This window comes from Hypanus sabinus, chromosome 2 (genome assembly GCF_030144855.1).
Source record: "Hypanus sabinus isolate sHypSab1 chromosome 2, sHypSab1.hap1, whole genome shotgun sequence".
Lineage (NCBI taxonomy): Eukaryota > Metazoa > Chordata > Chondrichthyes > Myliobatiformes > Dasyatidae > Hypanus > Hypanus sabinus.
In genome coordinates, this window is record NC_082707.1 from 149,029,711 (window position 1) to 149,045,959 (window position 16,249).

General features: G+C 43.4%; 1 protein-coding gene across 2 annotated transcripts in view; it reads right to left on the bottom strand.

The window, feature by feature from the left end:
- gemin2 (gem (nuclear organelle) associated protein 2) overlaps positions 1–16,249 on the bottom strand; it is a 42,661-nt gene that overhangs the window by 6,925 nt on the left and 19,487 nt on the right. For both annotated transcript variants that reach the window (XM_059956867.1, XM_059956859.1), the window contains 2 exons: positions 10,968–11,036; positions 4,922–5,032 (listed from right to left, as the gene is read on the bottom strand). In XM_059956867.1, the coding sequence (XP_059812850.1) occupies positions 4,922–5,032; positions 10,968–11,036 (180 nt within the window). The remainder of the gene's footprint in view (positions 1–4,921; positions 5,033–10,967; positions 11,037–16,249) is intronic.

Below are 16,249 nucleotides of genomic sequence, written 5' to 3' on the forward strand. Positions count from 1 at the left end.
GGACTCTCACGGTGGGAGCAAGCTGCCTGCTTACTGCACCTGGATGGTTTGGGGGACAGGCCACCATTGGCTTTGATGAACAAGATGCTGTCCCTAGCCAGAGGACACAAGCCTAGCAGGTTCACGTGGGACTTCACACTGGCTGCCATAGTCCAACTGCTCCTGGGGCGGATTTTTTGCGAGCTCACAGCCTACTGGTCGACCTGCAAGGGAAGAGACTGGTCCATGCCGAGACCTTTCAAACATCCTCCCTGGGTGAAGCCCAGTCGCCGGCCCCACACCTAGACTCCATCACGCTGTCCGACAACGACTTCACTAGAGTCCTGGTGGATTTCCCATCGGTTCTGGCACCACAGTTCACGGCAGCCATGCCCAGACATGGAGTACAGCACCACATCCCGACCCAGGGACAACTCCTCCACGCCCGTGCTCGAAGGCTTCCCCTGGACAAGCTCCGACTGGCGAAGGAGGAGTTCAAGAAGATGGATGAATTGGGGATCATACGGCAGTCCGACAGCCCATGGGCCTCCCCCCGCACATGGTGCCCAAAGCGACAGGGGGCTGGAGACCATGCGGCAACTACCGCAGGCTGAACGAGGCTAACACACCGGACCGCTACCCTGTGCCGCACATTCAGGACTTTGCAGCAAACCTGCACAGCGCATGGATCTTCTCCAAGGTAGACCTCGTCCGGGGATACCATTAAATCCCGGTACATCCGGACGACGTCCCCAAAACGGCACTCATCACCCTGTTTGGCTTTTTCGAGTTCCTCCGCATGCCGTTTAGCCTAAAGAATGCTGCACAGACATTCCAGCGGTTGATGGACGTGGTGGGACGTGACCTGGACTTCGCTTTCATCTATTTGGACGACATCCTCGTAGCCAGCAGTAGTCATCAGGAGCATCTGTCCCACCTCCGTCAACTCTACGCCCGACTGAATGAATACGGCCTGACAATCAACCCAAATGCCAAATGCCAGCCGACACCATCGACTTCCTGGGCCACAGGATTACTAAAGACGGGGCAACCCCTCTGCCCGTCAAGGTAGGCGCAGTCCGCCACTTCCCCCGACCCAACACAATCAAAGGCCTGCAGGAATCATGCACCTCCTGTTCGCCCTGATGTCGGGTAAGGGCAAGGACATTACCTGGGATGAGGAGTCCGCAGCTGCTTTCGTTAAAACGAAAGAAGCCTTGGCAAACGCCGCGATGCTAGTGCACCCCAGAATGGACATCCCTACCGCCCTCACAGTGGACGCATCCAACACGGCAGTCGGTGGGGTACTGGAGCAACTCATCAAGGGTTGCTGGCAACCCCTGGCGTTCTTCAGCAAACACCTGCGACCACCCGAGCTCAAATACGGTGCTTTCGACCGGGAACTGTTGGCGCTATACCTGGCAATCTGGCATTTCAGGTACTTCTTAGAAGGTAGGCTCTTCACCGCGTTCACGGACCACAAACCGCTTACCTTTGCGTTCACAAAAGCGTCCGACCCCTGGTCGTCCTGCCAGCAGCGACATCTGTCCTACATCTCCGAATACACGACGGATGTCCGGCATGTCTTGGGAAAGGACAATGTTGTGGCGGACACTCTGTCCAGACCTACCATCCAAGTCCTGTCCCAGGGGATAGACTATGAAGTGCTGGCAGAGGCGCAGCAGGCAGACGAGGAGATCCCTAGTTACAGAACTGCAGTCTTTGGTTTGCAGCTCCAGGACCTCCCTGTAGCCCAGGTGAGAGGACCCTACTCTGTGACATAATCACCAGCCAACCCCGTCCCATCGTCCTGGCAGCCTGGCGGCGGCGCATTTTCAACTCCATTCACAACTTAGCGCACCCCTCCATCAGGACAACTGTCCGGATGGTAGCCAACAGATTCGTTTGGCACGGACTCCGCAAGCAGGTCAATGAATGGGCCAAAACTTGCATGCACTGCCAAACACCAAGGTGCAGCGGCACACCAAAGCTCTGCCGCAGCAGTTCCACCCCATCCACCGGCTTTTCGACCACATTCATGTGGATATCGTGGGCCCCCTGCCAATGTCGCGAGGAGTGTGGCACCTCCTGACAATCATAGACTGGTTCACAAGACGGCCAGAGGCAGTCCCGCTCACTGACACCACCTCCAAATCCTGCGCCCGAGCACTGATTGGAACCTGGGTATCTTGCTTTGGTGTACCGGTCCACATTGCCTCCGACAGAGGTGCCCAGTTCTCCCCCAGCCTGTGGTCAGCTATGGCCAGCCTTTTGGGGACACACCTGCACCACACAACTGCCTACCACCCACAGTCGAACGGACTAGTGGAGTGTTTCCACCATCACCTGAAGTCGGCTCTCATGGCCCGCCTCAAAGGGTCTAACTGGGTGGATGAGTTTCCCTGGGTCCCGCTCGGAATCCGCACGGCACCCAAAGAGGATCTGCACACCTCATCGGCCGAGTTGGTGTACGGTGCACCCCTGGTTGTCTCAGGAGAGTTCATACCAGCCCCAAGGGGGCAAGAGGAAGAACCTGCAGCAGTCCTGGACAGACTACGTGAGAGGGTTGGTAACCTGGCCCCCATACCCACTTCACAGCATGGGTAGAACCCGACTTGCGTACCCAAAGACCTGCAGAACTGTAAGTTTGTTTTTGTACGATGGGGCGGACACCGGGCACCGTTACAACGGCCCTACAAGGGGCCATTTATGGTGATCCGAAACAACGGGTTCACATTCGTGCTGGACATTGGGGAAAGAGAGGAGGTTTTCACAGTGGACCAACTCAAACCAGCCCATGTGGATTTGGCGCAGCCGGTCGAGATTCAGGCACCACAGCGCAGAGGCAGACCTCCCAAAGAGAGACCGACCCAGACTGAGGACATTGAGGGGTGTATCGCCGGTTCTGGGGGGGGGGGTTATGTGGTGACCCACTTCCCAGCGCACTCGAACCGGCTCACAAAGTGGCGTGCACTGGCATTGAGGCCGGTCCCAAAAAGGGCGCCTGGCCTTCTTCACCAGCAAGAGGAAAGCCTGTGCGCGGGATAGGACTGTGAATACAGCATTCCCGCCCGGGGAGGTCCGGAACAGGAAGGCTTTAAAGCGAGGCTGCGAAGTTTGAATAAATCTCTTTTGCAACTGCAACTCACTGACTGCGTGTCGTTATTTCAGTGCTGTGTGTAGCACACCGCTACAGTTTCATGTATACCATTACTTGGATTCATTTTGTTTTAACATTCCAGAATTGTTCTAAGTAAATTTATTATCAAAGTATGTATATGTCACCAAATACAACCCTGAGGTTCGTTTTCTTGCAGGCATTCTCAGTAAATGCAAGAAACATAATAGAACCAATGAAAGACAGCACTAAACTAAGCAAACAACCAATGGGCAAAAGACAACAAAAATACAAAAGAACTTGATAGTCCAGCGGTAATAATACTTACATACATACTTTGATGATAAACGTACTTTGAATTAATGTACTTTGACTCTTTGAAGCATGACAAAATTCAGTTTGTGTTGACAGACCAACGGTCTAAAACTTCTGCTACATTCTGTTTTCCTACCCGGTTTCAAAATGATCCATTAGAGAATTCCCTGAATAATTTGGTTAAGACAGCAGGTAGGAAAATGCCTGTTTGAAACCCTGATCTAAAATATAACCTCAATCAAGATAATAGTAAGAATTATGAGTAAATGTTAAATTGAAGGAGAGAAAAATCAAAGAATCATATTCTCGACAGCTAACTGGAAATTTGATAGTGAATACTGAGTTAAATTGGTCTCATCTATAATGTTATCACAATTAAATCACTGACTGGGTTGGAACCATAGCAGAGACAAAGAAACAACAACTTCAGTGTAAACCAGACAAATAGATGAGGGGCCTTTGGATTACAAAATAAATCTGATTTCCTATTGTTCATTGGCTGAAGTCAAACTAATATTAAATTTACCTTTAGTTAAATGAATCGCAAGATCTTCATTTAACTGACACATGGGTTAGCCAAGCCACAGCTGAGATTCTGAGAAGTCACATCTCTGACAATAGAGATGAAAATCTGCAGCTTTGGAATTGAGATCAGCAGTACAAAGCTCCAGAACAGAGGGAGCTTGATACAGAATTTATAGCCAACATGATCTTGGCAGTATTGAGCGAATATGGGTCAACAAACTCACAAGTTACACATGTAATTCAGTGTGGTTGTTCCTGATGTAAAGCAAAGTTGTAGCCTGAGCACCTGGTGTTGATATGACTTGCTGCTTTTCCTTCTTCCTCCTCCTCTAGCACTTTTTCCAGTTCTGCATAACCTCTATTGATTCACCCCACATGCTGTACTCAGAGGAGAGTCTCTAACTCATGTACCAATATTTATAAGTAACTGCTTAGTGCAAAGCCAAAGATAAATACCTTCAGGCTGTGACACTCCATCTTCTGCTGACTTTGTAATTTTAAAGATGCAAAGCAGTAAATACTAGGTGAGTTGAAACTACAGACTATAGAAACTATCAAGCAACAAATTGATAATTATCTTGCAATTTCTTCATACTGCACAGTTGAAATGGGACCTTTCTGAAGATGCACAAGGTAAACCCATAACTGTAACATATGACCTCTAATTTGAAAGATCTGGTTTACAATCAACAATGCAGACTGATTGACTTTATAATTAATCTACATAATTCTAGTTGATGCTGGCAATACATATGCAACTGCACTTCCAAAATAGTAAACAGTGTGACTCACTCGACACATAAACATGTGTATTATTTACAAAATCTAAACTCATTTGGTGCATGCGGCAATCAAGGAACAGCTGCAATTTGGTCTCTCAGCTCTTATTAAAGTTTATTTCAACAATATTAAATGCATTCACAATAAAATCAAAGCCACAGAGATTGCCACTGACTTTAGAAAATAAAGTTACCAGATACTTACTAGTGTAGCACGCACTTCAGAACACCTTCTTGCTAGCTGTCGAATAAGAGAATGGGCTTCAGGAAGTAGTGGCTTTTCTATGCAGGCTAACAAAGCATATAACCACCTACCCTAAGGAAACAAATAAAATAACAAAGCATTAGATAGCTATTTTAATAGTTTTCCAATACAATATAATATTAAATACACAAAATAAACTATTATCTGAACAAGGCCATGTTTATTAAGATCATACTCAGATTGCATACTCTGACCATCCTTTAACAATTCTGAGTACAATTTTGCCTTTGAGAAAAATATCAGAGCTCAAAAGAATTTTGGAAGTGAAATCAGCTCAAAGGGAATAAACTACGTGCAGAGATAAACAGCTCCAGAATCTATCCGACTGGCAGTCATACGAGGAAGGGGAAAGCCATACAAAATACGCACATTCAGATTTAGCATTTTGCTGTCATTAATTTTCTTCAAATGATATTCTTTAAATTGCCTCATCAATGTAGTGCCACTCACCTGTGGTAAAGCATACCACATTCCAATAAAACCACAAAAGTAATTCAAGATTATGGTCATCTGTCCTCAATTTATTAACTATGAAGGTGTGCTTTTTAATCTTAAATAAAAAAACAAAAATGAGAAAAACATCCCAACTAAAAAGAAATATCTGGAAGAATGTATCACTCAATCTATGCAGTAAAAGCTGTTAAAGTTAGTACTGGTATACATTTGTTGCATGTACCAAGATACAGTGAATAGCCTGATTTGTTTAAACAGATTAACTCATTACACAATATATTGAGCTAGAATAATGTAAAACAGTAACAATGCAGAATATAGTGTAAAAGCTACCAAAAAACTGCAGTGCAAGATCATAACCAGGTCGACTGTGGGGCCAACAGTCTATCTTATCGTACAAGAGGTCCATAAAAAAGTCTGAGAACAGTGGGATAGAAGCTGTCCTTGAGTCTGATGGTGCATGTTTCCAGCTTTTTCACCTTCTACCCAATGGCAATAGGAGAAAGGAGAATAACAGGGTGAGTGGGGTTTTTGATTATGCTAACTACTTCACTAAAGCAGTGGGAAATATAGACAGTCCACAGAAAGAGGCTGGTTCCTGTGATGTGCTAAATTTGTTGTAGTCACGTGCAGAGCAGTTGCCATACCAAGTTGTTACACATCCAGACAGAATGCTTACTATGGTGTATTGATAAGTATCGGTAAGGGTCTATGGGAACATGCTGAATTTCTTTAGCCTCATGAGGAAGTAGAGGGCTTTGATAAGCTTTCTCAGCCATGACATCAACAATGTTGGACCAGGACAGGCTATTGGTGATGTTCACATCTAGGGACTTGAAAATCTCAATCCTCTTAATCTCAGTAGACAGGAGCATGTGCATCACCCACATTCTGAAGTCAATGACCAGCTCTTTTGTTGACATTGAGGGGAAGCTGTCAGTAAGCTCTCCTATCTGCTTCTTGTACTCTAGTTCATTGTTTCTTGCGATGTGGCACCTCTCCATTATCTGCAAACCTGTAGGGTTAGAGCAGAATCTAGCTGTGTGAGCAGGGGCTAACGATGCAGCCTTTTGGAGCTCTAGTGTTTAGAATTATTGTGGTGGAGGTGTCAATGTCTATCTTTATTGATTGTGGTCTTTTGGTCAGAAAGTCAAGAACCCAGTTGCAGAGTGAGGCATTAACTCGTCGTTGATTGGAGTACTGTGCCCATGCAGGTCGTGGGAGCAGTCATCATCAGACTGGTCTGAGTTAGAGTAGTAAAGCTTTAGCTCAACAAGGCTTCGGTGAGAACAGGTGGAGGCAAGGTAAGTAAGTGAGTTCATTCCTTATTTAACTCTTGAGAGAATAGGGGGTATGTCTACAGAGCCAGTGGTCTGTTCTGGGTGTCAGATTTGGGATTTCTAGGAGACTACCAGCCTCCCAGATGGTTACATCTGCACCAGGTGCTTCAAGATGCAGGTCCTTAGAGACCGTGTTTCAGAACTGGAGCTGCAGCTTGATGACCTTCGGCTTGTTAGGGAAAGTGAAGCAGTGAAAGTCAAGAACTACCCCAAGGCTATTGGTGACTGTCAGGAGAGGGAAGGGAGAGCACCTCTGAGGCTGGCCCCCTCTACAATAAGTACTCCAATTTGAGTATTGTTGGGGGTACAACTTATCTGGGGGAAGCAAAAGTGGCCGTGCCTCTGGCACTGAGTCTGGCCCTGTGTCTCAGAAGGGTAGGGAACTGAAGTAATAGGGGACTCTTTAGTTAGGCGGACAGACAGGTGATTCTGTGGATGCTAAAAAGGAAGTATGGATGATAGCTTGCCTCCCTGGTGCCAGGGTCCACGATTTTTCTGAACGCGTCAACTATATCCTGAAAAGGGAGGATGAATAGCCAGAAGTAGTGGTACATATTGATACCAATAACATAGGCAGAAAAGGGGAGGTGGTTGTGAAATAAGAATACAGGGAGTTAGGAAGGAAGCTGAGAAGATTTACCTCAAGGGTAGTAATGTCGGGATTGCTGCCTGTGCCATGCGATAGTGAGAATAGGCATAGAATGAGGTGGCAGATAAATGTGTGGCTGAAGAATTAGAGCAGGGGGCAGGGATTCTGATTTCTGGATAATTGACAGCTCTTATGGGGCAGTTGTGATCTGTACAAAAGGGATGGATCAATATTCTTGTGGACCAGTTAATTAGAGATATTGGGAGTTGTTTAAACTAATATGGCGGGGGATGGAACCAGTATGATAGAGCTGAGGATGAGCCAGCAGGTTTATGAGTAGATGATGGGTAATATGAATGTAAGGAAGGACAAGCAATGACTGGGTACAAATGCAGACAAAGCAAAGAGTTAAATTGTACCAAAGAGGCAAAATCCAAAAGGGCGAAGAATGTAGGACTGAAGGTGCTGTATTTAAATACACAAAGAATTCAGATTAAGGTGGACAAACTCTGGATGCAAATAGAGATTGGTTGGTATGATGTTATGGGCATCATTGAGTCGTGGCTGAAAGAAGGCCATAGTTGGGAGCTTAACATCAAAGGATATACTTTGTATCAAAAGGACAGGCAGGAAGGCATAGGCAGTGGTGTGGCTCTGTTGGTAAGAGAAGGAATTACATCTTTAGAAAGAGGTGATATAGGTTAGAAAGTTGAATCTTTGTGGGTGGAGTTAAGAAACTGCAAGGGTAAAAAAAACATGGGAATCATATATAGGCCTCCAAATTGTAGCCAAGATGTGGGGTTGAGATTGCAAAGGGGGCTGCAAAAGGCATGTAATAAGGGTAAGGTCATGTTTGTAATGCGGAACTTTAATGTGCAAGGGGATTGGGAAAATCAGGTTGGTGTTAGATTGCAAGAGAGGGAATTTGTTGAACACCTATGAGATGGCTTTTTAGAGCAACTTGTGCTAGGGCCGACTCAGGGATTAGATTGGGTGTGGTGTAATAACCCGGATCTTATTAGGGAGCATCATGTGAAGAAACCCTTAGGAGACAGTGATCATAATATGATTGAATTCATCCTGCAGTTTGAGAGGGAGAAACATAAGTCACATGTATCAGTTTCGCAAAGGAATAAAGGGAATTACAGAGGCATGCAAGAGGAGCTTGCCCAGGTGGATTGGAAGAGGATACTGAGCTGGGATGACGGCAGAGCAGAGATGGCTGAAGTTTCTGGGAATAGTTCACAAGCCGCAGGATAGATATGTCCCACAGAAGCAGTAGTTCTCAAATGGCAGGGTCTAGGCATCTGTGGCTGACAAGGAAAGTTTAAGACTGCATGAAAGCCAAGGAAAGGGCATATAAAGTAACAAAAGTGAGTGGGAAATTGGATGATTGGGAAGCTTTTAAAATCAAACAAAAGGCAACTAAAAAAGCTATAAGGGAAAATATAAATATGAGGGTAAACTAGCCAATAATATAAAGCAGGATACTAAAAGTTTTTTTCAGCTGTATAAAGAGTAAAAGGGAGGTGAGATATTGGACCACTGGAAAATAACGCTGGTGAGGTAATAATAGGGGATAAAGAAATGGCATATGAACTTAATGGGTATTTTTCATCAGTCATCATTGTGGAAGACACTAGCAGTGTGCCATAGGTCTGTAAGTGTCAGGTAGCAGGACTGAGGGCCATTGCTATTACAAAAGAAAAAGTGCCAGGCAAACTCAAAGGTGGATAAGTTACATGGACCAGATGGACTACATCCCAGAGTTCTGAAAGAGGTTGCTGAAGAGATAATGGATGCATTAATCATGATTTTCCAAGAATCACTTGATTCTGACATGGTCTTGGGGGACTGGAAGATTGCAAAGTCACTCAACTCTTTAAGAAGGGTGGAAGGCAAAAAAAGGAAATTATAGGCCAGTTAGCCTAACCTCAGTGGTTGGAGTCTATTGTTAAGGATGAGGTTTCAAGATACTTGGAGATAAAGTATGGTTTCTATGAAGGGAAATCTTGCCCGACAAATCTGTTAAGAGTTCTTTGAGGAAGTAACAAGCAGGGTGGACAAAGGAGAGGCAGAGGATGTCATTTGCTTGGATTTTTCAGAATGCATTTGATAAAGTGTCAGACATGAGGCTGCTTAACAAGATTAAATCCTACAGTGTTACAGGAAAGATATTGCCATGGATAGAGGAACGGTGGATAGCCAGGAGGCAGTGAGTGGGAATAAAGGGGGCTTTTCTGGTTGGTGTTCCTCAGGGGTCAGTATTGGGACTGCTTCTTTTCACAGTGTTTGTCAATGATTTGAATAATGGAATTGATGAATTTATGGCAAAGTTTGCAGATGATACAAAGATAAGTGGAGGGGTAGGTAGTGATGAGGAAGCAATGCGATTGTAGCCTGACTTAGACTGGAGTATTGTCAACAGTTTTGGGCCCCATATCTCAGAAAGGATGCTGTCATTGGAGAGAGTCCACAGGAGGTTCATTCCAGGAATGAAGCTTTGGGCCTGTACTCACTGGAATTTAGAAGGATGCGGGGGGAGGGGGATGCGGGGGAATCTCATGGAAACCTACCGAATGTTGAAAAGACTAGTTAGGGTGGATGTGGGGATGATGTTTCCTATGGTGGGGTATCCAGAACTAGAGGGCACAGCTTCAAAATTGAGGGGCAACCTTTTAGAACAGAGGTAAGGAGGAATTTTTTTAGCCAGAGAATAGTGTAATGCTCTGCCACAGGCTGCAGTGGAGGCTAAGTCCATGGGTATATTTAAAGTGGAAGTTGATCATTTCCTGATTGGTCAGGGCATTAAAGGATATGGTGAGAAGGCAGGTGTATGGGGTTGAGTGGGATCTGGGATTAGCCATGATGGAATGGTGGAGCACACCTGACAGGCTGAATGGCCTAATTCTGCTACTATGTCTTATGGGCTAACTCACAGGGTTTGAAGTTTGGTTATGAGTTTGCTTGGAATAATTGTATTGAAGGCAGAATTGTAGTCAAAAAACAATAGTCTGATGTAGGTGTCTTTAATGTCCAGACTTTCCAGAGATGAGTGTAGTGCCAGTGGGGGTGACATCTGCTCATTCTGGTTAACGCAAATTGCAGTGGGTTAAGGTCATCTGGAAGCTGGAGTTGATGCATAATTTATGACAGTGGATGTTAGAGCTACTGGGCAGTAAAATTCCAGACAGGGAGAACTTTAGTACAAGCCATATGATTCGTTTGTGTATTAGGAAAATTTTCCTTTTCATTGATATTAAAATGTGTTGGAAATAATTTACACTGATGTCTCCTCGCTTGGTGGCAAAATGTTTGCAAGTAAATTGCAAGATCGGTGATCAACCATTAAAATATGTCCTTAACATTAGAGTACAAAATTAATTCAATTTTTCAGTACCATTAGACAGAGCTACACAAATGGAGACTAGGCGGCTGGTTATCTTAGCAGATGGTAAATAATAAAGTTAGGCAGGGCATCAGAGGACATAACTCTTACACCAGCATAAATTAAACACCCGCATGATTTATGATCATTCATAGCAGCAAGACACATTTAAACTACAAAAATAAGGTTGTTTACTATACACAAGGAGTCTCTTACCAATTCAGGATATAATTTTTTATCTCCAAACCAGCTGATTAAGTATTCCAATATGTTAAATACTGTTGGCTGGGGAAAAAAAACTGAAAATTAATTATGATATCATGTAAAACAGTTGCACAAAAAAGGTAGTTGAAGCAGAACTAAATATAATGCAATGAATTCTGCATATTGCATGATGCCCAATAGGAGATTAAACAAGCCTGAAATATTTTAAATACAGATCGAAATGTTGTTTAAATTGTCATTACTATGCCATTAATACACACATCTTAAACTCATGATTCTTCCACTCATGAAATAAACACTATTTTTTGCAATATTAACTTTAAATACCTTATCTTAATTATCAGTGGTGACATTTTAAAAACACAACAAACCTCCTTTTAAACAAAAGGGTTCCTTTTAACATTTATTTCGTAGGATAAAGTCTCAGATGGCAACTAGGAAGCATACAGGGCTGGTTGAGTGATGTCACAACAAGCACCTGAGTATGACCAAGGAATTGATTGTGGACTCGAGAAAGGGAAAGCTGAGAGAATGTGCACCAGTCCTCACAGAGGGGTCAGCAGTAGAATGAATGGGTGAGCATCTTTAAGTTCCCGGGTGTCAACATCTTGATGATCTGCCCTAGGACTAACACACTGAGGAGGCATGACAAAGGCTCTACATTTTAGGAGTTTATGAGGAGATTTGGTATATCACCAAATTGCAAGTGGCTGCAGAGATGTAATCTCAGTCATCCTCATCAAAAGCACACCCTCCTCACCATTAAGGACATCTTTGAATGGCAGTGCCTCCAGGAAGGTAGCATTGTCATGAAAGACCCTCACCATCCAGGATTTTCCCTCTTTTTGTTCTTACTACCTGAGAAGAGTAAGGAGCCTGAAGATCCACACTCTACAATTCAAGAATAGGTTCTTCTGCTCTGTCTTCTGATTTCTGAACATTCAAAGAGCACGTGACACTACTTCATTATTGCTATTTTTTTTGCATTATTTATTTTGTAATTTATAGTAATGTTATGTTTTTGCATGGTAATGCTACTTCAAGACTACAAATTTCATGTCATGTAAGATACTGATAACAAACCTAATTATATTTTTTAGCTTTTCCAGCAAATAGCTGCAATAACATCATTCAGTTAGTTGGTTGTTGCACCTTGTTCAGACATACACTTTACAATTATAAATTAATGGCCAAATTGTTTACTGCATGTGCGAATTTCAAATTGTTCAGTAACCCATAGTTAACTTAATGAAACAGCTTAATCAGGTACTGTATATATCTACATGAAAAATAAATTCTCCCTACGATGTGGGTGAGAAAGCAATACATTCTCCTATGGCCACTAATTACTACAGAATAAGAGAATAATAGAAGAAAATATGGTGGATGCTGTTTCCAGCTCCTTGGAAACATGATGTAATTTGTAAAATGAGAAACTTCTTTATGGTGATACTCATACCAAATTAGGACATTTTTACTGTATGTAATTCATGTCCTTCAATTCTCATTATGAAATTACACTGCATTTAAATTAGGACAATGTAGATCTGGTGCAAGGCAATTTTAAGTCTGGATATTCACAACTGAATGTAACTACAATGACAGGCAAACCTAATTATTTCTTCCCTTGGCCTTGTGATTTCATAGCCCAATGTAGATTTGGCTATCTCAGGTTTACTGAGCAATTCATTCTCTTTCTTTGCTAAGACACAGTACAACTGTTTTAGATAAGAAAGATTCAGGTCAAGTTAGAGACTAATTGCTCTTTGACAGTTTGCAATGTACCAGCAATTTCAAGCTGCAAGCCCGCAGTGTTCTGCATTTAATTTTTTTTTGCACTAATGCTAAACTAGTTGTGCAGCCATTTTGTTCAATGATGCAACTTCTCCAAGATACAAGCAATCATATCAAATTTCTAATTATTATAACTTGTACGGTTTTATACAATTACAGAGAGGTTATCATACTGCTTAAACTGGATTATTTAGATAACCATAAATATAAAAATCTGAGTTTATTTCTTAATTTCAAAATTTTGCATTTAGAATGTGCTTTCAGTTCAGAAACATTGAACAAAAAGAAATATAGTGCTGGACGTAAAACATCAACATGGATAGGGAATCTACTATAACACAGGAAGCAGCAAAATGGGATAAGAGACTTTTATCATAATAGAACAGATTAGAACTTAATTGTCATTGCTCAAAGCAAGATTGCGGTGCTACAGTCCATGCCAAACAGATAGTTACAGTACATGCAGTACGGCTTAATTAAAAAAAAGTTCCATATTTACATATAACAATTGACTTTGAGAGTCCATAACTATTGATAGATCGTTGGCAAGCCGAGGTGCAGTATTATTCAGCTGCACGACAGCCCTCAGGAAAAAGCTGTCTTGGCTAAGATGTTTCTGTATCTCCTATAGGATGGCAGATGATTGAACAGACAAGTGTCCGGGATGGGATGGGATGGGTCTTTAATGATATAGGCATCAAGAGATGTAGATTGTCTCCAGGTCTGGCAGCTGAGTCTCAATGATGTGCTGCTTGGTTGGAGTGCTTTTTCATCTGTCTTGCTGCAGCTAGAGTGCTGTACTGTCATTCCATATGTCAGCTCTCTATCACACATCCATTAAAAATTGGCCAGCAATTTTTGGGGCAGATAGATCTCCTTAAGCACCTCAGGTAGTAAAGTCACTGTTGTGCCTTCACTACTTTTGAGGTGTGTTGATGGATGAAGAGAGCTCCTCATTGATGTTCATCTCCAAAAACTTGAAACTGGAGACCCTTTTCACTGCCTCACCATTCATGAATAGTGGGGTTTCTTCAGAACCTCTTACGTTCCTGAAGTCAATTATCATTTCTTTTGTCTTCTTGATGCTGAGTGATAGGTTGTGGTTCCTGCACCAATTGGACAGTTTCAGCACCTCCTCCCTATATGCAGATTCGTTATTGTTTCTGATTAGGCCAATCACAGTTGTGTGTTTGCAAATTTGATTGAGTTTGTAACACAAGCAGGAGTGCAGTCATAGGTGAAGAGAGAGCAGAGAAGTGGGCTCAGTACACAACCCTGTGGGGCACTGGTATTCAGGATGGTGGTGGGGGGGGTTGATGTGCACTGGTATTCAGGGTGGTGGTGGGGAGGTTGATGTGCACTGGTATTCAGGGTGGTGGTGGGGAGGTTGATGTGCACTGGCCTAGTTTCACTGACTGGGTACCATTAGTGAGGAAGTCCAAGATCTAATTACAGATTGATGTGCCAAGATCTAGATTGTAGAGCTTGACTGTCAGCTTGCTTGGTAGTATGGTGTAAAAGGCTGAGCATTATCAATGAAAATCATCCTGGTCTAAGACAGTATGAAAGGCAACAGAAATGGCATCTTCAGTTTATCTGTTCATCTTTAGGCAAACTGGTGCTGGTCCAAGGTAGCCAGGATTACATCCTTGATGTAGGACATGACCAATCTTTCCAAGCACCCAGCAACCATGGGATTGAGTGCCATCAGTCTGTAGTTATTAAGGCACGTTGCCACTGACGTCTTGGGAATTGGTATGATGGTTGCTGCTTTGAAACGTGCTGGAACCATATCCTGGGACAATGAAAGATTGTAAATACCCGTCAGAACTCCCACCAGCTAATCAGTGCAGTCCCTGTGAACCCATCTGGGTACACTGTCTGGTTTCCCTGCTCTGTGTGTACACGCCTCATCTCTTGTATGTTTAGTGTCAGCACACTTCCTCCATCTGATGCTAAAGCCCTCAACACTGGTTCCTTATTGTTCTCATCAAAGCCAGCAAAGATATTGCTTAGCTCTTTAGCTAGTTTGGTGTCACCATGAGCAGAGCAGGAGAGCTTTCCTTCGTAATCTGAGATGGATCTGGTGCCTTCCCAAACATATTGGGGACGGATGACATTACAGAAATATGTCTCAATCTGTACTTTATGTCTATACAGTGCTTGGTGGTCTTGATTCCTCTCTTTAAGATTTGATTTAGCTTCACTGGATTTGTAAGAGGCGTCACGAGCTTTGAGCAGGTTCAGTACCGTGCAACACACACAAAACGCCTGCTTGAAATGCTCTGTCTGCCTGAAAAAGCGGGACCTCCCAGTGGCCACCCATTTTAATTCCATTTCCTGTTCCCATTCCAATATGTCTATCCATGGCTTCCTCCACGGTTGTGATGAGGCCACAGTAAAGTCGGAGGAACAACACCCTATATTCCATTTGAATAGCCTCCAACCTGATGGCACGAACATCAACTTCTCTAAATTCCAGTAATGCCCCCACCATCCCCCTTCTCCTTTCCCATCCCCCTTTCCCTCTCTCACTTTATCCCCTTGCCCACCCACAGCTTCCCTCTGGTGCTCCTCTCCCACCTTTCTTTCTACCATAGACTTCTGTCTCTTTTACAAATTTCCTTCCCGGCTCTTTGGTTCATCCTTCCCCCTCTAAGTTTCACCTATCACCTCGGGTTTCTCTCTCCCCTCCCCCACCTTCCTAAATCTACTCAGCATTTTTTTCTCCAGTCCTGCCCAAGGGTTTCGGCCCGAAACATTGACTGTATTCTTTTCCTAGATGCTGCCTGACCTGCTGAGTTCCTCTGGCACTTTGTGTGTGCTGCTTGGATTTCCAGCACCTGAAGATTTTCTCTTGTTAGGTTCTGTACCTCATTGTTCATCAATAACACATCAGGCTGTTCCATTTAAAAAGTTGCCCCAATTAGCCAAAGTTTTGTGGAAGTAATAAAACTATATTTAAAAAAAACTACTGTTTAACTGAGTAACAAATGATGTAATTAAATGAAATACAGAACAAATTAGAACACCACCAATTTTACTACAGTACTATAAAACCTAATAGTTATTGATGGAGGAATTCATTCAGTGTTCCCTGCCATGCATGATCTTTTGAGTGACTGTCCATAAACAAAACCAGTACACACACTTAGTGCAGATAATGCACTGCCTTCATTGCCCTTCCTGCATAAAGTAGAGACGTAATCCAACAACAAATTTCCTAGCATCTTGTGTAGTCACTAGCTTCAAATGTGCCCATTGGCCAATACGGGTATCATAACAGAAGCACACGCATCTGACGCTACTTAAAAACTGTTTGGTCTAAACTCAGTGTAGTGTCTAATGGCCACCCAAGTACATGTGACTAATACTAACCAGAAACTGTTTGGCAGCATTCTCCTGTCCCAATTAAGTGGCACAGTGTCCTAAGTACACAAAGGGAATTCCGGCTATTTTCTTGATTAGTTTTTATTCTT